Source organism: Eptatretus burgeri, chromosome 3 (assembly GCF_056783735.1).
Source record: "Eptatretus burgeri isolate ZD-2024b chromosome 3, Ebu_testis_v1, whole genome shotgun sequence".
NCBI classification, from domain to species: domain Eukaryota; kingdom Metazoa; phylum Chordata; class Myxini; order Myxiniformes; family Myxinidae; genus Eptatretus; species Eptatretus burgeri.
The window spans coordinates 93,357,319-93,380,362 of record NC_140963.1 but is presented as its reverse complement, the minus strand read 5'-3'; the positions used below and the strand labels follow the sequence as shown (position 1 = coordinate 93,380,362).

The 23,044-nt window shown below is 46.3% G+C and overlaps 1 protein-coding gene across 2 annotated transcripts in view; it reads right to left on the bottom strand.

Moving 5' to 3' along the window:
- The window catches only part of HMGCR (3-hydroxy-3-methylglutaryl-CoA reductase), a 60,133-nt gene extending 37,089 nt beyond the window's left edge, over positions 1-23,044 (bottom strand). Inside the window, exons 1-8 of one of the 2 annotated variants that reach the window (XM_085874541.1) lie at positions 22,781-23,044; positions 21,473-21,586; positions 20,169-20,338; positions 16,994-17,105; positions 8,351-8,438; positions 7,848-7,932; positions 7,652-7,757; positions 6,089-6,195 (exon numbers count right to left, since the gene is read on the bottom strand). In XM_085874541.1, the coding sequence (XP_085730667.1) occupies positions 6,089-6,195; positions 7,652-7,757; positions 7,848-7,932; positions 8,351-8,438; positions 16,994-17,105; positions 20,169-20,333 (663 nt within the window). In that variant the 5' untranslated portion in view covers positions 20,334-20,338; positions 21,473-21,586; positions 22,781-23,044. The remainder of the gene's footprint in view (positions 1-6,088; positions 6,196-7,651; positions 7,758-7,847; positions 7,933-8,350; positions 8,439-16,993; positions 17,106-20,168; positions 20,339-21,472; positions 21,587-22,780) is intronic. The other variant, XM_085874540.1, reaches the window with a different exon arrangement.

Here is a 23,044-nt window from a genome sequence, read left to right as displayed (position 1 = left end):
AGATGGGTACAAATACAAATGAAGTGAATACGGCGATGGATGCGAATGCACAGCAAATGAGGGAAGAGATGAAAGAGCTGCGGGGTGAGACGCAGAACATGGGCCGATGCCTGCAGGCGGGCATGAAGGCCGTGACAAAGGAAATAATAGTTGAGACAAGGGAGGTAAAGGGGGAAGAGTTGGCAGAGACACGGGAGATAGAAAAAATAGAGGAAAGACTACACGAGGAAGACGGGGTAAGTGACGCACACACACACACAGAGGTAGTGGAGGATAATGGGGGTGAGCTGGCGGACTGGGTCGAGACCCAGTGCGAGCACCTGGATGACCTCCTCCAGGAACGAGGGGAGGGAGTCTGCCCCCTTGAGGCGAGTCACGACCAGGTGAGTTCGGTCGTGCTTTGCGAGGTTGAGAGGACGGGTGCTGTGGACAGGTGCTTGGAAAGCTTGGGGGGTATAGAGGCCCCGGAGACTCTTGTGGGGACACGAATCCCCAGTGTGGTTGTCCCTGTGTGTGTGGTGCAAGGTGTGAGTGCGGCCCCGTGTGTGGAAGCGACCCCGTGTGTGAGTGGTGTGGTGGCGATGGAGCCGGAGTACGTGCTTCCCAGCACGCCGTGTGTGGATGAGGCACCGTGTGTGAGTGTCGCCGTGTGTGTGAATGAAGCACCGCGGGTGAGTGCCCTCGCGTGTGTGAGTGAGGCACGGTGTATGAGTGAGGCACGAGTGAGTGGAAGGCCGCGAGTGCGTGGAGCCACGTGTGCGAGTGAGGCACGCGTGAGTGAACGGCCGTGTGCAAGGTCGCTGTGTGCAAGGGAGACCGTGTGTGTGAGAGAGCGGTATGTAAGGGAGATGTCGGTTGGCATGCGGGAGCACGCAGCCGCGTCTCCCCGTGTGAATGTGATGGAGTGGACTGTGTGCGTCGTTACACGCAGGTATGCGTGTGTGGAATGGAGACGGAGACGGCGACAGAGGAGAGAAAGCCGAGTAGTGGCTGTAGTTGTTTCGGGGACCGTGCCGGATTCACCCAGCAGTGAGCACGCGGTTCGTGCTGTGCAACACACGAGACCGCCACGTGCTCGCTTGCGAGAGTGAAGTCCCGGTCCGGAAACGCACGCGGTGGATTTGCCGATCCCGCGGACGGACAAAGTTTAGGCAGGTAAACGGATTTGGACCGGACGGGTTCTCCACGCGATCGTGTGTGTTAAGCTCCAACGGGCAAAGCACATGTGTTCGCGTGGGGAACCCCTCGAGACGTGGGGCTTGTTTTTTTTTTATGCGCACGGTGACGTCATGGCTGCACGTGTGGTTGGAATCCGGCAGGAGGGGTATCCCGGCCGGATGGTACCGTCCAAGGAGGGACGAGGAACACGTGCAGCTGCATGACGTCACGGGCAGGTGTAAAGTGCGCGAGCTCTGAGTTGCCGCGCAGGTGCTGCGCATGAAAAAAAAAAAAAAAGCAGCAAGCCTCACTTTCGGGTGCACAGGATTCCTGGGCAAGGAGGGAAGACCCCCTTGACCCTGGGCACAGGATGGAAACTAGTTAGGGGGAAGGGTTAGCTTAGTTAGACCGACTTCATGGGGCAGGGGTAAGTCCACATGGAGTCCGTGGAATGGATTAGGTAGAGGGATTTAGTGAGCTTTAGGTTGGGAAATAAAATGATTTATTTGGAGACAGTGACAGGCAGTGAATGTGTAGCGGGGACGTAGCTTAGCTACGTAGGTTAAATGGAACGTGCTATAGTTTAAGGGACGACGTGGGAGCACGAGTTAGTTAGGGGATGTAGTTCGAAGGATGGCAGAGTTCAGTGGTGAGTGTGTTGAAGAGTTGGTGAGTTGTGAGGCGAGTACGTGTACATGTTGAGTGAGTGAGGACAGCGGGTCTGTGTGTATGGAGCGAATGGGGAATGCATGGTGCGATGAGTGATTGGGGGGAGGAGTGACTCCCGCCCAAGGGACCCCGGGGTCAGTGTAGAGTGAGTTCGGGGGTTAGTCAAATTGAAAAATGGAGGTCGTTTTGCTGTTGGTGGGAATGTAGGCTCGAGACCCATTTGGAGGGGTGCAGGAGCCCTGTTGACGGGCTTGGGAGCGTGGCTGCGAAAGGTGAGTATCGCTGAGTGGGTACCCCGGGCACCAGGCTAGTCGGCCGCGGTAGGCCATGGGCCCATGGGGGGCCGGGATAGAGTAGTGGGCACGGGTGCGCCTGCTTGGTGCGGGGGCCCGGGGCGCCATTAGCCGCGTGGGCAGTGTTGTGGGCACGGGTGACCCTCGGAAAGGGGCCCGGGAGGCCGGCCTGCCACGTGTGCGTTTCAGGGGAGGTGCCATGGGGGGCACTCCCCGGTGTTAGGGAGCTGGTAGGCTCGGAGGCAGTGTAGTGCCCGGGAGTGCCATAGCGGGAGATTCGGCAGAGGGTCGTGCTGCCAAAGGGAGCCACGTGTCCCAGCCATGAGACCGTGTGAGGGCACGGAGAGAAAATTGGGGGGGCAAGGCCCGAAATTGTGGGGACACCAACACAGGCGACGGGAATCTGGGTTGTTAGAACCAATAGTTTAAGCGAGAGGCGCTTGTTGAAAGCCCCGGGGTAGTTTAGCAGTTAAATGGTTAGGGTAGATTAGATGTACCCCTCCGCACCATCCATCCCCTCGCTGTCGTTGTGGGCCGCTGGACCCACTTGGTGTTAAGATCGCCGAACTCTGGGGAGGCCATTCTGAGGCTTCGTTGGGCCTCGACACAGGACGTTAGCTCTCCCTTGTTCCCCTCCGGGAAGGGAACGTAGGGGTTGGGAGTAGGCTAGGTGACAGGATAGGTTAGCCGAACAAGGACGATAAAGGGGGTTAGGGGACGATTTATAGTGGGGGAGTAAAAATAAAAACAACAAAAAAAAATTAAGTTGGGGCTAAATTGGGGTTTGACAAATTAAGGGAGTGGGTATGTACAGTGACAGGCAAAGGCGATAGGTTGGGAGGGAGACAGGTAGGAAGGTCCGAGCCCGCCTTCCAAGTGGCCAGCACCACCGCACTCCCTCCACCAACCTCCACTGAACGGCAAAGGCTGGCCAGCTTCATCGGCTGGCTGTTTTTTTTTCTTCAAGGCCTGTGCCGGCCAACTTCATCGGCAGCTGTTATTTTGCTGCAAGGTCTGTGCCGGCTGGATCGTCTGCAGCTGTTGTGCTGCAAGGCCTGTACCGGCCAGTTCATCTGCTGGCTGTTTTTCTTCAAGGCCTGTGCCGGCCAGTTCATCTGCGGGCTGTGTTTGCCTGCAGTGGCCTTCTTCTGCCGGCTGTGTTTGCCTGCAGCGGCCTCTTCTGCGGGCTGTGTTTGCCTGCTGCCTTTGCCATGCCATGCCCACTGCCCATGTTCACCAGCCCCGTCCAATTTTTGCTTTGCCCCCCCCCCCCTGTTCATTTCCATGTGCGCCAGGATCAAGGCAACAGTTTGCAAGCTGCGAGAACTGCCCTGTTGGCAGCTACAACACGGGCCTGCAGTGGCGGCCCGTGCACCGTGTTTGTGTTCATGCATCCATTCGTTGTGCTCATTGCGTGTGCCACTTGAGCTGGCACGGAGACTGCGTTTGTGCAGCCCATGCACCGTTGTGGTTCACTGCGTTCAGTTCAAAAAGGGAAGGCCTTGGACTGCGTGTGAGCAGCCAGCCACGTTCCCTGTTACCTGCATTGTTTGAGCCAGAGACTGCATGTGGGCAGCCTGGCTCCCTGCTAACTGCTTTTCTTTGCAGAGTTCAGTGATCCTGGGCCATGGTTTAGTGTAAAATTTGTAAGTTAAGGTTAAGATGTACTGTAAATATGAGTGCGCCCCCGGCATGTCTGTCTAGCGCCGGCAATTTTATTTAAGTCGTCCGTGTGAGTGAGTTTGTTTAGATAGTTACGCAGCCCTCAGGTTATTTATTTTGGGGACACGAATACCATGAATGTCGCACTCAGGGATCCGTAGGTAAAATGTACTAGGGGAAAACTACACATGATGGCACACGAAAATTTGACGACTCGGGACGAGCCTGTAAAAAGGGGAGGGGGTAGTGTTGTGGTTACCAAATTCGCAAACCACCATTCAGGTCCCTTAGGTGAGGTATCTCGGTAAGTACATGTGTAGTTAGGTCCAAACCCGTTGTCTAGTGGGAATACATGTCATTTATGCGTGCTGCGACTCTTCAGGATAAGCCGTTTTCTTTTACTATCTTTATTTTGGACCAACCGCCATGATTACCACCACAACCACAACATCAACCACCAACCACAACGCCGCTTCACCACAACCGCCACGACCTTCACGTCACACCTCGCAGCCGTCGCATCGCCACCGTTCTTGCGCCGCCTGCGGGTACCGGTGTTGGACTCGTGCAGGGCGCGCGCCGAACAGCGTGTACAAAATCACGGATTTTGTGCTTCAAAAACGGATCAAAAACGACACACGCCCACTTTTTGCCGTCCAATCGGTGAGCGAGGGGCGATTTGGCCCCGCCTCCAGGACGATCGATATATGCAAATTTGTGGATCAAAAAGCCTTCACGCCCACTTTTTCTCGGGCCAATGGGGAGCGAGGTGAAAGGTCAAAGGGAGGGGGTCAAAGGCGAAGCTACGGGGGGATAAAAGGACCGTGTTCGTCAGTCAGGAGAGTGGAGAGGAGAGTCCAAAGAAGAGTCCAACGGGAGAGTCCAAAGAAGAGTCCAACGGGAGAGTCCAAAGAAGAGTCCAGAGTCGGAGAGTCCAGAGGCGGAGAGGCGGCAGCGGCGAAGGCAGACGAGGGGGTGCTCGCGTCGGTGCCGGGAGCTGCACGCCCGAGGGAGGCCGGCAGCGCGACCTGGCCGAGGTGGAGACGCACACCAGGGATAATAAAGATCCTCTATACCCCGAGCATCAGCAACCCCCTCCTGTTTCCCCCCGCGCTGAGATAGTGCGACCAAGGGGGCCCCTTTCCCACCCCCTGCCAGACACTGTCCGCGAGGCCCGCGGAGTGAGGCGCCATCGCCGCTCCGCGTCTCATCACCAGACGGGTAGGCGCGACCCGGTCTCGGCCTCAGGCCCGCCTCATCCTTGAGGGTATTCTTTTCCTTGGTTTTGGGTATGTGTTGTCGGCGCCGTCTGTGAAGTAGAATTGTATAAGTGTTGCCGTGTGCTCGGTAGTCGGTATTAGCTCTGCATAGTCTTCGCTTTTACATTTGCTTTTTGTGTAAATGGAATTGTTTTCTTTTTTTTGTGTGCTTTTGGTGGAATTGAATATGTGTGCTTCCCGTGTGCCGCGAATAAATGTGCTTTATTATTGAACTGTTCTCCCGCTTCGCTTCGTCTTTTCCTCCATTGAATCCCCATCTTGCTTCACGTAAAGGGTTGGTAGTGGGCTGAATACGCCCGATAATTAATCGAACCGTCGAGGTCGACGATAACACCGCTCGGTTATTCTGATAAGTACGGAACGGGTCGCTTAAGTGGCCCGTGTCCAAAGTCGACCTGCGGCGAGGTGCGATCGCCCGGTCTACCCTCCGCGTGGGTACTTAGGTAGGTCGAATTCGGCGAGCAACCCTATCACGCGGGGGGCTGATTGGCTCGATCGCGGTGAGACCGAAAGGTCCACCCGTGACTGGTTCCCGGCGTTAGTCCGAGAGGGTCACGACTGGATTGTCCGTCCGGTGGGCGACGTGCCGCGCTTCGAGTTACGTGGCCGTCAGCACGCCGGCGGGCGCGAATCCGCAACAATATATATATATATATATATATATATATATATATATATATATATATATATATAGATATATATAAAAAATATAAATGTATACAAGTATACAAATGCATAAATATATATACACATATTGTTTTTCCTTCAAACGAAGTACAGTATAAAAAATCTTCTTCAAACCAAAAAATAATTTCAAATTGGCTATTGTACTTTTTTACAGTACAAATTACTTTTAGCAAATGGAATCACACATTATGCCCTGTGCAATATGTCAAAGGTACATCAATAAAATGATTTTAAAATATATAAATGGAGAGTACTCTGCTTACTCCATTCATGGATAAATGTACAAATGCAATTCAGCACATGCAAAGCAAAGTGCCATTCGAGGCAACTTGCACTCACCTCTAAAACCAGTGATACACAGGCAGGGAAGAAAGTCATGAACACAAAGTAATTTGCCAAAATGGAGAGGCATCCAAAAGAGCACATGATTTCCAGCTGCCGCATTCCTGGAGTCATACATACAGGAGCAATAAAGTCGAGTAACTCCCTGAACTTGTCTCAACACCAACAATAAATAACTCATCGTCTGATGATAAAGCACCACAGACAAATAACGAAGCGATAATATAATGTTTAAAAAATTTTTTTAAATATCTGATTTATAAAACAGATGCCAAATAAGCCACAAATAGCAAGGAGATGATGCTCTCGGTCTCCTGCCTTTAGGGTAGTATAAGGAATAGATCTGCTTAATAGAAAAAAGCTAAATCGTGAATGGTTTTTGAAATATTGTGTATACAAGCCAAATTACAGAGATGGTTATGTGGGAAACTGAATTGTTGATTGAATTTATAATGAGGTAAAATGCCAATTCGCTTGAGTTAGTACTTTGAGAAAATTTAATAAATATATGCTGGGAAAGCTGGAAGGGAGGTAAAATATATACATTCCTTGGCAGTCGTAAAAACCTTGTAAAACCTTATCTCTTGCCAGATGGGCAGCAAGGAATGACATACTCTTTCCTCCCCTCACCGGGGCAATCTGAAGCAAGCTCTGATAACAGACCGTTTTCATCCTGTGTTTGTGATTTTAACCTTACAAATTTCCACCTGTTGTTTCTCCAAGGGGCCTTTCTTTGTTCAGTTAATTTCCTTTGATGTATTTAACATGCCCTGGAGGGATCACATAAATACTCGTTATACTCTATATATGATGCCTGGTGTTGGCTTAATGGTTAGGGTGGCGGGCTTTGGATCCTAAGGTCCTGAGTTCAAATCCCGCTCAACTGTTGAATTAATACCAGGTGGGGTTAACTCGGCCTGTCATCCTTCCAAAGTCGACAAAATGAGTGCCAGCTTGTTGGTATACTGTGTCGGAGTGGCGACCCGTCCAGGATTGTGCCCAATAGCCAAGGAGATTACTGAAGCAGCACCAATGCTCTGCACAGAGTATGGTCCCAATCTCCTCCTCCTATGTATAGTTAAGTTTTTCTGCTTGTGACATTGCTCCAGGATAAAAACTCCCTTGTGCACAAGTCTTGTCTTGTATTTGCTACTGAATAAACAGCTTAAACTGAACTAAAAGTTCCTTTTGTCTCAAGGTGGCCAAAGAAGCACCGCCAGTTCCCATGGCAAAATAATTCAGCCAATCACAGCGGTGGTCTCATCAGGTTGAGATAATGTCACGAGGAATAGATATCTGCAATATGAAAGCTAAATGGTCAACAGTGTTTGAAATATCATGAACACAAAAGTATGATTTACACAAAGCGTACACAAAGACAGATGATTGGTCAGACGGAGCTCATTTCAATGTCCCCGTCTCCGACTTTGGTGGAGGACAAGAAAAATAAAATACTCAAAATTAAAAATGATGAACATTATAGTGAGACATACAATGCAAGTCTGAATATTTTACTTTACGTTAACCACTAATAGTCAAGCAACGTGTGCACACACACACCTGACAGCGTCCCAACACCAATGACCAAGCTCTCCACCAGGGCACCCAGGGTTATCGTGGGTCCAAGAAATGCCATGCCTCGTGCAATGTTCTCCCTCACCTCCTCCTGGGGTGAAGTTTGGTGGTTTGGCATACTCAATCTTTTTATGATAGTGCAATGGTTCAACAGGCAGTATTGCAAGGAATTAAGGTTTACCTGCGTGTTAGCGCTGAGAGCAAACTTGGTGAGTGCACTCGCTTTTGACAAATCAATCAGGAGAAGGAAAAAGGGCAAAGCCTCACTGGAAAGAAGAATAATTAATCAATTATAAAATATTTGTCAAGCCAATATACATTACAGTGAAAAACCAAAGTACCCTTCTGACATTATATTTGACCATTCACCGAAAGCTTTACATTACGCACAGCCACTTGTCAGGCCGAATGAAACAATAAAATTTGTCTCAAAGTTTTGAAGCCTCACTCTTTGACTAGAGTCGAGACTGTGGAGACAAAAATAAAAATAAAAATAAATGCAAAAACCCTCATTTGATCACACAACCAAATAAAGGAGAACATTAAAAGCACTTTTGGAAAGTTTATCATAAACTTTTTAAATACAGTTTAAAGATAAGTCCAGCAATTTGGCAATTTACAATGAAGAATAATGCAACCCTTACTTGAGACCTGTGAGTTCTTTCCTAATAATGCAATCCTTACTTGAGGCCTGTGAGTTCTTTCCCCAGGAATCGAATCACCACCATACTAAATACAAAGCTGGAAAAGATGGTGAAGAGTCCTGCGATACCTGGGGGGAGGGGGAGGATGGTAATTGAATGCATTTGGATTTTACGAACAGGGGCATCTCAGCAAAACGACTCACGTTTGCTCCATCGTTTGGAACGTGCCATTGGTCACCAACACAGATCCATGTTGCACGCAAATATTGCACTACAGTATCTCATCTTTTGGCCAGCCTTTGTGTTGCTCTCAGCACTGCATTTAGTTCAATCCAATTCAACATCCATTTCAAATTAAAATCCACGGCATTACATCCAATTCAACAAAAATAATCTGCAGGCATTGGCGCAACCAGGAACAGGGGAGAGCTCAAGGGGCTCGAGCCCCCTCCTTGGCTCCAGGGATGGTTTACCACAAGGCAAACTGGGCGGTCACCTCGAGCGGCGAAATATGGGGCAGCAAAAAACCAGAAAGTTGGTGTCAGAGCCACCCAATGCTCGCCTGTTTATACATTGTTCATTTTAGCTCGCCTGCTCGAAGAACAGAGAGCTATAGCGATACCACCCGCGTGAGCATGAAAATGTTAAAGTTTTTGGTGCAAGTTATTTTTTCCTTTCTAATGTTTTTATCTACCACACTATTTTTTATACACCATATATATATATATATATATATATATATATATATATATATATATATATATATATATATATATATATATATATATATATATATATATATATATATATATATATATATATATATATATATATATATCGGGGCATATAATGTGATACCTGTCGCCCGTCCGTCCATCCGTTCCTGGCCGCACTCTAACTCCAAAAGTTTTCAACTTTCACGTTTCATATTTGGTACATATGTACAGACTGTGGAGACGATGTGTTGCGACATACGTTCGTCATCTAAAGTGGTTGCCATGGCAACCAGGATGCTGTTTTCCATCCGTTCCTGTCCACACTCTAACTCCCAAAGTTTTCAACTTTCACGTTTAATATTTGGTACATAGATACAGACTGTGGAGACGGTGTGTCACGACATACGTTCGTCATCTAAAGTGGTTGTCATGGCAACCAGGATGCTGTTTTCCATGTAGTAGCACAATTCTGTATATACCTTCTTGTTCGGGCATATATTGTGCTCACTTGCGCTCTTGTTACTGATTACAATATACAAATACATATATTGCTTTAAAATTATTTGGATCAGACTTCACTGCAATGCTTTATAAAAAAATATTAATTGTTAGACTAGTCTTTTAAAAACGATAAATGTATAAAGAGGCGAGCATTGGGTGACTGACACCAACTCTGGTTAAAAGACTAGTCTAATAATATTTTTTAATCAAGCATTGCAGTGAAGTCTGATCCAAATAATTTTAAAGCAATATATGTATTTGTATATTGTAATCAGTAAAAAATAGTGTGGTAGATAAAAACATAAGAAAGGAAATAACTTGCACCAAAAACTTTAACATTTTCACGCTCATGCTGACGCTCACGCTCACGCACACGCCGGGGGTATCGCTATACTCTCTGTTCTTCGAGCAGGCGAGCTAAAAAGTAATATGTAGTGTTTTGACTTCACAAATATTGAGTCTCTGAAAAAGGTGCACCAACAAAATTTATTTCATTTGGACTTCATTGCATCCCTGGTACACATATTAAATGAATGGCAATCGTCTTGTATAAACAGGTAAACATTGGGTGGCTTTGACACCATCTTAGGTTGAAATAAAATAAAATAAAATAAACTTTCAATCATTTGTTAATTTCAACTTCACTACACCAATAGTATACCATAAAGGAATGCGCTACAAAAAAGTAAAGTTCAAAACAGGTCAAAAATTTAAAACATTTGAAATTATTTTTTTTAATTTCAACTTCACTACATCAATAATATACCCCAAAGGAACCTCCATGCCAAATATCAGCATCCGAGTACACATATTAAATGAATGGCAAGCTTCTAAATAACTTGCACCAAAAATTTTAACATTTTCACTCACGCTGACGCTCACTCCAGGGGTATCGCTATTGCTCTGTTCTTCGAACAGGCGAGCTAAAAATGAATGAAAATATATATATATATATATATATATATATATATATATATATATATATATATATATATATATATACATACATATACATATACATATACATATATATATATATATACATATATATATATATATATATATATATATATATATATATATATATATATATATATATATATATATATATATATATATATATAGTTACGGCTGTGGAAATTCGCATTACACCATAAAGGGCCCTCAGGTGAGATATCTTCATAGGTACATGTGTAGTTAGCCCAAACCCGTTGTATAGAGGGAATTTATGTCATTCATCCGGGCTGCGACGCTTTGAGTTAGCCATTTTTTCTTTACTGTCGTTATTTTGAACCAACCATGTATCAACCGCCATCACACAACAACCACCTTCACCACCACGCCAGCCATCATCACCAACTACAACCAAGCTCCAACCTGCAGACAACAACCACAACGCCAACCCTCACCACAGAAGACCCTCCACCACCTTCGCCTTTACCTTCACGAATTCATCCCACATCATCGCGACCACGGCCATTCCCGCACCACCTGTGAACACTGAACGTCGTGCTGTCTCGGACCCGTTCGGCGATTGGTGCCGAACGCACCGAGCTGCGAGCGCGAATGGCGGCCTTTCCGAGGGGAAAATTCGGATCAGAAACGCTTCACGCCCACTTCTCCTCCATCCAATTGGCGAGCGCGGGGCGGCTTGGCCCCGCCTCCAAGTGTGTATGCGAAGTCCGTATATGCAAATTTTCGGATCAGGAGAGGTTCACGCCCATTTTTGCCCGACAATGGCTGACCGGGGGGGGGGCAGCGTGGCCCCACCTCCAATCGCGTTCTGATCCTAAAATTTGCATATTGACTGCTCCTGCCGCCTATAAAAAGGCGAGCGCAAGGCGAATCGAGAGAGTTGGGTTTTGGAGTTGTTTGGAGAGTGTCGTCGAAAGAGTTGGGTTTTGGAGTTGTTTGGAGAGTGTCATCGAAAGAGTTGGGTTTTGGAGTTGTTTGGAGAGTGTCGTCGAAAGAGTTGGGTTTTAGAGTTGTTTGGAGAGTGTCGTCGAAAGAGTTGGGTTTTGGAGTTGTTTGGAGAGTGTCGTCGAAAGAGTTGGGTTTTGGAGTTATTTGGAGAGTGTCGTCGAAAGAGTTGGGTTTTGGAGCTGCTTGGAGAGTGTCGTCGAGAGGTTGCTCTTGGAGGACAAGGAGCGTTGCGTTGGCGGAGTTGAGGGGAGTGAGCGCGGTGGAACTGCAAGCAAGGGAGCTCGGGTCCGAGGCAGGAAGGACGGCGGTCAGCGATGAGGTTGCGGTGTGGGGGATCGCTCGTCTCGTCGCGGGACCCAAGCCAGCCAGCCATTCCCCTCCCCCAGGGCATCAACAATTCCCCCTTTCCCCCACGCTGAGATAGTGCAAAAGGGGACCCCGTTCCCACCCCACCCCAAACGTCGTGCCAACGAAACCCGCCAAGGGGCACGGAGTCCGGGCACAGCGGCGCGGCCACATTTGCGGCTTGCCCGCCAATGCGTCACGAGGACGCGGGTAAGACCTCCCTGGCCTCGCGGACCTGGCTACTCCTCCAGGTCATGCGCACATTTGGCCTACGGGCCTGTCTGCCTCCTTGTCTGTGAGGGTGGCTTCTTTCCTTTGCTTTTGTGTAAATGTGTGTTGGCGCCATCTGTGAAGTAAAACTGTACAAGTGTTGCCGTGTGAGCGCGTAGTCGGTTTTAACTGCTTTTCTTCTTGCATTTGCATTTTGTGTATGGCTGTATATACATGCTTTCCGTGCGCCGGAAAATAAAATGCTTGCTTGTTGAACTGTGCCCGTTTCACTTCGTCTCTTCTTTATTGACCCTCCATCTTGCTTCACGTAAGGGGTTCGTAGTGGGTGCAACATCCCGGTAATTAATCTGAACCGTCCAGGTCGACGATAACACCGCTCGGTTATCCCGATAGCACGGAACGGGCTGCCCAAGCGGCTCGTGTCCGGAGTCGACCTGTGGCAAGGTACGATCGCCCGGTTTACCATCCGCAAGGGTACTAAGGTAGGTCGAGTTTGGCGAACAACCCTATCCTACGCGGGTGGCCGATTGGCACGATTGTGGTGAGGTCGAAAGGCCCACCCGTGACTGGCTCCGGCGATAGTTCCCGGAGGGTCACGACTGAATTGTCCGTCCGGTGGGCGACGTGCCGCGATTCGCGTTACGTGGCCGTTCGCACGCCGGCGGGCGCGAATTCGCAACAATATGTTCAAGAAATTATATAAGTAAACAAGGAGACTATTAATGTGTTTTTTTCCTTCAATACAAACTGTTAACGCCCACCTCCACAAGCCAGGCGACCTCCCAAGGGACGCCAGAAGTACACCCTGTGATTGTGCGTTCAAGTAAGAACCACGAACTCCGCCTGAAAATGGTGACTCCCACTGCAACATCTTTAGCTCTGCAAACGCCACCTGAGCTTAGCCATCTTTTGCAGACTGAGCACAGACATCGCGTAAATGGTTCTTTCACTGCTTCATCTCATCATTGCCCCCCCCCCAACCCCTCCCGGTGCATTAAGCTGATCAAGATATCGTGGTTGTGAGAGGGCGGTATAATTGTATTGTTGAATTACTGCAATACGTGAATAACTGAACTTGTTGAGGAGTTGGAGATACCGGCACACTCTACCAGATCCGGTCTGTATTAGGAGAAACAGGAAGCAGTTCAAATATGAAACAGATGACGAGTTTATCCAGAACCCCAAGGAAGAATTAAAAATGAACATTTTCTTTTTCAATCCTTGAATCAGCAATACAATCGGTGAAGAAAGATTCACACACATAGAGGCATCAAATTAGTTCTGTGTTTGATTTCCTCGATGATGTTCACATTTCATAGAATGGAACATTAAAGCAAATTATGGAACATTGCTTGAGGCTAGAGCAAGCGTAACAACATTGGGATTCCAAAGATATCGATGCTTCCGATTTGTTCAGTGAATTGCGAGCCATTGCAAGACGAGTTCCAAAGTGGGCACGACTGCAAGAAGTTTTGAACTTTGTTTGCAAAGATAATCTTACGGATGACGTCCAAAACACTTTTATTGCTCTCCACGTATCCTCTTGACCCGCCCTGTGTCCGTGGCCATTGGAGAGCAAAGCTTTTCCAAGCTAAAGTTGATGAAAACATACTGTTGCAGTTATGGTTCCAAAGGGTTAAAGAATTAATCTTTAGTATAATGTAGTTATTTCGTAAGTACAGTATCTGTTCAGTTAAGAGTATCATATTTCATGTGAATAGTGATAAGCATTGCACATGTATTAGAAAGATGGTCTTCACTTCCAAAATATGGTTTGAATCCCTTGCAGCCCATTGTGTTACATGTTTCTTTCCCGCATCAGTCGTATGTCTTATTCCTCCTCTTCCTGTGAGAACTGGCTCAAACCCACTGTAATAGAAATTAGGGTCAGGGACATTGCACGCCCCTAAAGCCCAGAGGCAATCAAGTGTAAGTATAACATATCCCCACCTCCCTATAATGTCACCAATCAGGGGGAAAGCATCTAGAGGACTTATACAGGGGCCAACAGCAAGAGGGCAGCAACAACCAGACGCCCCTCGAGCCAGGCACTAATGAGGGCCATTTTGGTGGCTCCTCTCCCTGTCCTGGTGCTCATCATGACCTTTGGCATCTCGCTCATGGCTTGTGGCAGCTTTTGGTGGCTCGGGGGTGGTGTGCTGGTGTGCAGTTCGTGAGTTTGGGGACACTCTGCTGTGCAGTTGTTGCGCAGAGTCATGCTGTGCGGGACGAGCTGGCGTGGATGAGGGAGGTGAGCAGTGCAGCAACCGTTATAGCTCAGTGCCCTGGGGGGGGGGTATCGTTGGTGTGGACCTCGTAACCACTAGTGTCTCGTACCACCCCAGAACATCAGCAAATGAAGAACAGAGCACAAGGGTACCATTCACCATGGTTGTGGGAGATACACCACGCCCTCCAGGAACCGTGGGCTTGTCGCTCATGCAACCTCCCAGAGGGATGTGCTGGGCTCCCAAGAGCCCATCCCACCAGGTTGTGGGAGCCCGTCCTGTCTTATCACCAGCTGAATATTGGTGGCACATGGTGGCGAAGGGGAAATCTATTTGATCCAGCAATTGGTGCATAGATAAGACCGTGGTCACATGACTTGGTGAGCTCAGCCAAATACAAGATCTGTCACGTGATTGCCTACTGGCACGATACTCAATCGAACTAAAAACCTCAACCGATATGGTAACATGGGTCTGGATGTGAGATCCGGCAGGTGGTTCCTGGGACGAGGGGCCATCATGGTTGCTTTGTGGCTCACCGAGTTCGGACCGGAGTTATCTGGTTTGACTGGCATACGTAACAATACGCCAGCACTGATTGGTTCAAGTATGGGAGAAGAATCATCTGACTGGATTAGCACTACGAGCAGTGAATCACAGTAGGGGCATTTTTATTGAAGACTACGACTGACTCTTGCACGCTCACCTCATCACCTTGATTTTGTACTTTAATGTTTTGTGGACCTCAGTGACTTACTCGTTTAGCTGGTAACCTCAGCCCTACTCTCGCCCCCCCCCCTCCACCCTCAACGGAAAATCCTGGTTGTGCCCCTGTCCCACGGGTTACACTAATTGCTGAAATATATCTCAAAATGTTTCCCCAAAGGCTCAGCAGATGAAAAGCCGATGACACCAAATACTTTTCAAAAGTGAAACAAAATAATAATTATAAAAACCCAGTTGGAACATTAATGAAATAGGTAAACCACACCAAAAGCACACGATCTACAATAATCGTACCACATGTACACGGAAAAAAAATGCAGAAATATAAAATATATTTCTCGAATATATAATATAGGAAGTATGATACAGGGCTCCATCAAGGAAATTATCTGGGGAGATCTCAATCCATCACCATCCTCCATCACGGCTTAACTCTGTTTCCATTCAGTCCTAGGTATAAAATGTATTTTTGCAGGTAAGCATTTTTTTTCTGTCATGTTCATATGTCTATTGCTATCCCGAATTCCTTAAAGATCCAAGTGGAATGCAGAGTAAAGAAGCATTGCAAGATAATAATTAAAATAAAAGTAAAAAAACATCCAAGTTTAATTTACCAAATGGGAAGATGAGTACTCAGTACAATGACATAAATGAAATGCTATGTAGTAAGAGTGATAAACCTCACCAATATACATACATGTACATTGTACACATCTACATATTATGTACGTGTTTATTTAAAATGCTTCATTTGAAACACTTCATAGTCGACAGAAGACACTATTTGAATTCCTGAATAACTGTCAGACATTCCAATAGACAAGAATCTATAAGTGTGTGTGTGTGTGTGTGTGTGTGTGTGTGTGTGTGTGTGTGTGTGTGTGTGTGTGTGTGTGTGTGTGTGTGTGTGTGTGTGTGTGTGTGTGTGTGTGTGTGTGTGTGTGTGTGTGTGTGTGTGTGTCCTACATAACTCCAAAACCATGAAACCTAGCAGCCTGAAACTTTACATGCATACTGAGGAAATGTCAAGTAAGTGCATGAGTGAAAATTAGATATTTGGCTTAATTAAAACACCCTTTTTGAAGATAATCAACAGCCTTATTTAATTATATCCTTTATCAGACACACCCTCAAATGCCTCGCTATCGATGGTGACTTAAGGCGCATCCTGGGTTACCTGCTGGGGTCTTAATTCGCCATTTTGCTCGGCCTGCTCAACAATGCCTCGAGTTGGAACAAGCTGCAACGGTTTATTTCATGATAAGGTGCTCAAATTTATTTTATTTTTTTCACTTTACTCACGGATATTATCGAATGCCTCATCCACATACCTATGAATCGTTGTATACATCGCTTTTGTAAATACTTTAGTTTTCAAATTAGGAGTGTGGAGCAAATTAATGCATTATATGATGCGATTTCCCACGATCTACTCTCACAGACTAATTGAAGTATATAATTGAAATATAACTTGAGTTTGGAGGATCAGATCACATGGACTGAACTCGAAATCTGGAGTGAAATCTGAACATGTAAAGAAATCGGCGATGCTTAGTTTTTCGGGGGTATGTGCCATTACCAATCAGCTTGCCATCACTTGATAAGCCAGCCATTCCTTAACCATTTCATTGGAGTGCTTGCTTAAGTCACTTGCCGAGCTCCCTAAAGTTCATGTCCGATTGGGACTAACTCGTGTCTCTGTCTCTGGAGCTGTCCTGGCCGTATTTGTTTGTCTCCGGACATGTCCGGGCGGTATTTATAGTATGACAAGTAGAAAATGGATTTCAGACATTTTTGCTTCCATCTTCACTGTTATTCTATGCAAAATTATTTGGATGAGACAGCATGAATCGTAATCAACGCTCCACCGTATGTCTGCCTTCCTTTCCTCTCATCTCGTCTCATGCTGCCTTCCCTTACCAAACACTCTCCACTCTCCCTCCCTCTTCTATCTTTCCTTAGTATTCCATAGTATACAATAAAATTAGTCCAAACAAACACCAATCAACTCACCGAGCAGGTACTTGGAGCCCAGATGCCGCAAGTTTTGGAATTGGAAGTAAATGTAGAGAATCGCAAGGCAGCGTGTTATAGTCAAGATAATTACATCACTGTTCAACAGCTCCTGTATGCCACAGGGAATAATTGGAAGACAAATCAAAACACCATGTATATATGTACTGTATATGAAAAACAAAGACCCACTCACATCTCTCACCTGTGTATGGAGGGAATAACCAATTAGCCCTCACCTAATCAATTAACCCAGGTGGCTAGGATTATTCATATATTCATATATATATATATATATATATATATATATATATATATATATATATATATATATATATATATATATATATATATATATATATACATACAGATGTCCCAAAAGTCAGTTATGTCGTGAAGTATGTGTGTAGTCAGATCCCCTTCCTTTTGTCTAGTGGGAAAATCAAAGGCGTGCGTTGCGATTTCTTTTAGTTAGGTTATTACATCTAACAAGCCATCTAACAACCATCCCATCTGCATGACCCATCGGGCCCATCACGATCCACCACCAACCAGCTGCATTCTCGCACCCTGACGTGCCAAGGCAAGATCTCGCGGTTCCGGTTTCTCGGCTCCCACAAACGTTGTAACTCTTTCACGACGACTTTTGCAACATTGATACTGTTGCTCAACAAATACGAACCCGCATGGAAGAGTGGGTGGGGTTTCCCGGCAGGGGCCGAAACCCCGCCCAGGAAGGGCGAGTCCATGGGAGCCTGCCCAATCAGGGCGGAGAGTGAGATCTGTTCGAGCGAGCCCCGCCCCGTTGAGGGAGGTCCATAAATTCCCGAGCACTCTCTGAGGTGGTGGTTTTTTTGGGGTTGCCACAAAGGGGTTGTTACGAAGGGGTTGTTACGAAGGCGTTGTTCGGAGATTTTCGACGGGGTTGTTGTTGAGCGTGCAGTTCTTTTGAAGCGGAGGGTTGAGCAGAAGGTCGTGAAGGCGGCGAACATGTCTCTGCTGGCCCTCTACAAGGAAAGGAAAGAGCGACCCTGACCCCCCTCCGCGGACCCCGCTATTCACCACCCGAGCTCCACCACGAACCACGAGTCCCACATGTGCGACTGGGGACCAAACCAACAACCTTTGTCAGGTGCAGCATCGCAGAGCACCCCCTTCCTCTGACGGTCAGGTACCCAGCTGGACTCTGACCCCCAGCTCGTCTCTCTCCTCGGCTGCAAGGGTCCAATAAAGAACTCTGGGTTTATTTTCATTTGTGTGTGTGTCTGCGTGTGGGCCCGTCTTGTAAGTAGAACTGAATAAATGTTTTTGAATCATTGTAAATCTCTCCTTGATTGCATATTCGCGTTAAGTCTTGCTTTGTGTCTTCATTTACTGTAAATAAATCATCACAGAAATGTTCCCAGTCCGTTTCCGTCCCTTCTTGCATTGGTCCAGCATGGTTCGGATCTGAGTTTAGATGGGGTTTTAACCCCGATAATCCGTTCATCCCAGCCGGCACGGCTTTGGCAGTTTCCGCTCGGCTGCACCCGAACCGGAGTTGGTAGTTGGAACTCTACCGCAGTCGGTAGAGTGACCTGGTTCGAGCAAGACGTGCCGAGGGCATGGTTTCCCCGGTAGTCGAAATCGCGTAGTTAATTAGGTAAATTGGTTCTTGACAAAAAGACCCTACGCTACGCGGTTGAAATATTGGCGACCACTGTCGGTTCAGTGACCCGCCGCGTCACGGAATTATCCAGAGTGATGGCCTACAATTCCAGGGAGTCTGGTGGAGACGACGTAGCTTTCCCCAACTCGTGGTCATTCTCGCCACCGACCCCCGGCCCGCAACAATGCATACACTGTATATCGATTCCTCCCATGCTCTTCCAGCAGAAGAAAGCTGCATAAAGCAACCGTGAAAGATCTACCCAAGGTAAGCCCTTTGTTGTTTCAAACCCTTCCCAGAGTTCCTCCACAGCTGTGAAGACGTTCACAAATAGTACTAGGGTTGGGCATACAACCATACTTTTTTTGAAAGGAGTGTTTTTTATGGCCAAATTTCATGCTGATCACGAATCCGTTGAACTTTTTGACATTGGATGATGTCTTAGGTTGGTAAAATGCAAAAATTTTAAATGGCCACCAAATTTACCCACTTTTCAGGTAAAATTTGATAATTATGGCTTACTAGGACATGTAATATTAGGGTTGGACACACATCGACTTTTTCTCTGTTGTCTCGTTAAAAGGAGTGTATTTTATGGCCATTTTCACGCTGATCACGAATCCGTTGAAATTTTTGACCTCGGATGATGTCTTACTAAGACATCACTAAGACATGTAATGCAAAAAATCAAAATGGCCACCCAATTTACCCACTTTTCAGGTAAAATTTGATGTCCCATAAAATTACATGCCCTAGTAAGCCATAATTATCAATTTTTACCTGAAAAGTGGGTAAATTTAGTGGCCATTTTGATTTTTAGCATTTTACCAACCTAAGACATCATCCTAGGTCAAAAATTTCAACGTATTCGTGATCAGCGTGAAAAATGGTCATAAAAAAACTCCTTTCAACGGGACAACAGAGAAAAAGTTGATGTGTGCCCAACCCTAATAGTACACACATGAGAATCCCAATGCTGCACACCCCCTCAGCTACCGGACCGGTTTTATCGCATATTGGCGAATTATACTATCAGCAACAGCATAAGCAGAAACGCATACCATCGAGGCTCCCAAGTATACACCGCGTGCAAATGTTTCACCATTTAAAAAAAAATAAAAAAAATTCATAATAATTTTAAATTAAATATTTAAAACTCAAATTGCAAAATCGATGGAATAAATTTCTTTCCTTTTTAGCATAGTTGAAAAGCGGGCAAGTCTACGAAACAAGCAGACCCACCCACCAGCAGCAAATCCCTTACATATAGTGTGAGGAACAGATGGCTTTTGGTAAATCAATGGTGCTTGCATTGAGAAGTGGAATAACATGCTCCTCAGCACCGATTCCAAAAGTAATGTTCAGGCAAAATAAGTTTTTAATGTGTGAATCCAATGTAACACTATACGATACAAAACTGAGGAAACAAGAGAAAAAGGTCCGAGCAACAATGAGGCGAATCACTCGGTATTCACACGGATGAATCGCCTCATTGTTTAGCCAGCTCAACACCGACTACCCTATTACCTCATCCATTTCTGCATACATGTAGTTCCATCGGTGGACCTGGTTTTTCCCTCCGAACATATCCATGGACATCATGCAGATGTTGATGGTAATGGTTCCGACAATCACCTCCCAAGGATGAGACGCCATAAAACGTCCATGAGCTAAGAACAACATCGACAGCATACTGCCTGCAAACAAAAGTGGCAATTAATAAACAAGCTTGGCACGATTAAATGGACCCCATTCCAAACATTTAGTACCCACAAAATTTAACATGACAGAAGATAAAACAAAAATAAAAATATAAACATCTCACCTGATCAGGGTGGAAATATCAAAACCAATTGTGCTACCTTAATAATTATTGGTGCAGATAGAAGGTTAGCTACGAAGGATATGCATGCATTCACCTTTCAGCTGTTTAGCCCGAGTGTGAATCTCGACCTCAGCTATTAAATAAATAAATCAATAAACCATCATCCTGCTGTTTAGCAGGTAGCACGAAGCATCAATGTCGGCTGGCGTTATTCCCTTGGAGGGACATTAAACTTGGTATTCCGCCTGCTGGCATTATTTAGTGGACATTAAAGATCCCACAGTGTATTTCGCAAAGAGGTGGTGAGCTATTACCAGCACCCTGAGCAAATTACAAATTATTGCCCCGATTAAATGCTGGGATGGCAACAACAAACCATCCAGCATGACCCTTATCAAGCGACCACTCTGACAGCACCGACACTCTGTCAAGGATCTGATCATGTGAAAGGATTATGATGATGGAAATATTGGTACAAGTTGTAAAAAGTATTTACGCTGCCTTTACATTTGTTTCTTCTCCAAACACCTGTCGGCATTCTGGTCAACCCTCACTTACCCACCATCCACCCCATTTTCGGTGCATCGACAAAGCTCAAACTTCATTTTGGAGATGTAGGCAACAAAATATTAACTCAATTATAGCATTAAAGAAAAAACTACTAAGAGCACAAGAGTGCTTCGAATATGGTTTTGGCCTCCATTATAGTAAAGTAGATTTTTCAAGATGACCATTCATGTCACGATATTCTTCAAGGAGCCATACATATTGCAGCTTAGGGGACCAAATGTAAGCGGTATCTCCATAAAGGAGATCAGATATGCCAATAACCTAGTGATGGTGCTATGCAGAGCTGATGCTTGCTATCATGAATGACACATCATATGGGTACAAGATAGTCATCCATCCTGGCAAAACGGAATACATGGTTGTCTGGCAAACGATGGATGACAACACTATCACATACCACTTAATACAAATACCCCGCATCACATCTTTCAAGTACCTGGGCGTGTCGATCAACCACGTTCTAAATGACAGCAAGGAGGTGCAACTGTGGATAGGTACGGGCAAATCCACTCTTCGGCAGTGTAAATACCTGCGTTCCACCAGCGTAGTCCTGAAAACAAAGGCATAGCTTTCTCAGGCACTAATCATGTGAAGAGTACTGTACAGTGCAACCACCTTGTCATTAAAGGCAACCGACTAGACGGCTTCAGCTGAACCGTCTGGCGACACCTGCTCAACATCAAGTAGCACGACCGTGTAACGAAAGAGTCTAATGGAGATGATCGGCGACTGATGGTGCCTCGTCAGTAGCAATGTGATGGAACGCAAGGCAGCGCCATGCGATTCAGCACGGTGGACTGGCAGCAGCTGTTGTAGATGGTTTTCGGAGGGACGTCGTCGTTCGGTCGAGTGGTCAGGGTGCAACACCACTGAACTTAAAGCGGCGGCGCTGGAAAGACGGGGCTGTGTCGAAAACAGCGGCAGTGGTTTTCTGGTGGTGTATAGTTTGAGAAGGCGACCACATGTCGAATGATGACGATGACAATGAACCATGTTAACAGAATATGAACACCAAAATAACAAACTTTACAAGGCAAGAATATTGTTGCACATTTAATTTCTATAGCTCTGAACATTATCAATCATTGTGGACGTTTACAACTCACACAAGTTACAAAATACAAGTATGAGGCCTACAATAACAAGAGACCATTTTCACACCTGGCATTCCCACCTAGTGCAAGTACTGAACTGAAACAACCACCATGCATGGAATTCAGACAGTGTACAGACACACAATGACCTGCTCTTTTCAGAAGGGATGCTTGACGTACATTGCAGCAGAGACAAGTTAAATATAATTGGACTGCAAGAGGCATTACCCCCACCCCTCCAGCCTCGATCCCCCCCCCCCAAATTCGGGATTTAACCGGGAGTCAGGACCACCGTTTTTAAATGGTACGACCTCGTCGACGGTCGAATCGAACGAACACACACCAAATCGCTCGATGGCGAGCACGTCACCATCGAGGAATTCCGGGGCTATAAATGACCAAGTGAAATGGCCATTGTGGTTACTGTACATCTCGAATGTTCCATAAACGATGGGTTGGAGAATACACACGGGCTTCACAACACAAGGACAAGTAAACGGGACAAAGATCGTGCCAATGGTAAACGAGAAATATCCATGATACATATCACCGGTTAAACTGTGATAGTAAAAATGATACAGGCCTCAGTGTAGACACAACACAGCTTAAAAACTAGAGGGAAAAATAGCAATTCCAAAGGTAGTACGAACCTTTAAGGGATCGTGATGACGCAAGGAGAGACCAAGAAAAACCATTAAAGTTAAAAACAAAGAAGGGAAAGCGGAGCACTGGACCAGGCCTGATGTCAAGGAAATGCTTAAATTCACGTGAGTGACGTCACATCAGCCGTCCGCGCAGCGCACGCCCATTGGTCAAACTCGCCAGCCTCATGCAACGTCAGAACAGGCCACGTCGTGTATTTGGCTCGGTTGGTCCGTCCGTCCCTCTCCTGATTCTTAATCCCGTCATCCGAT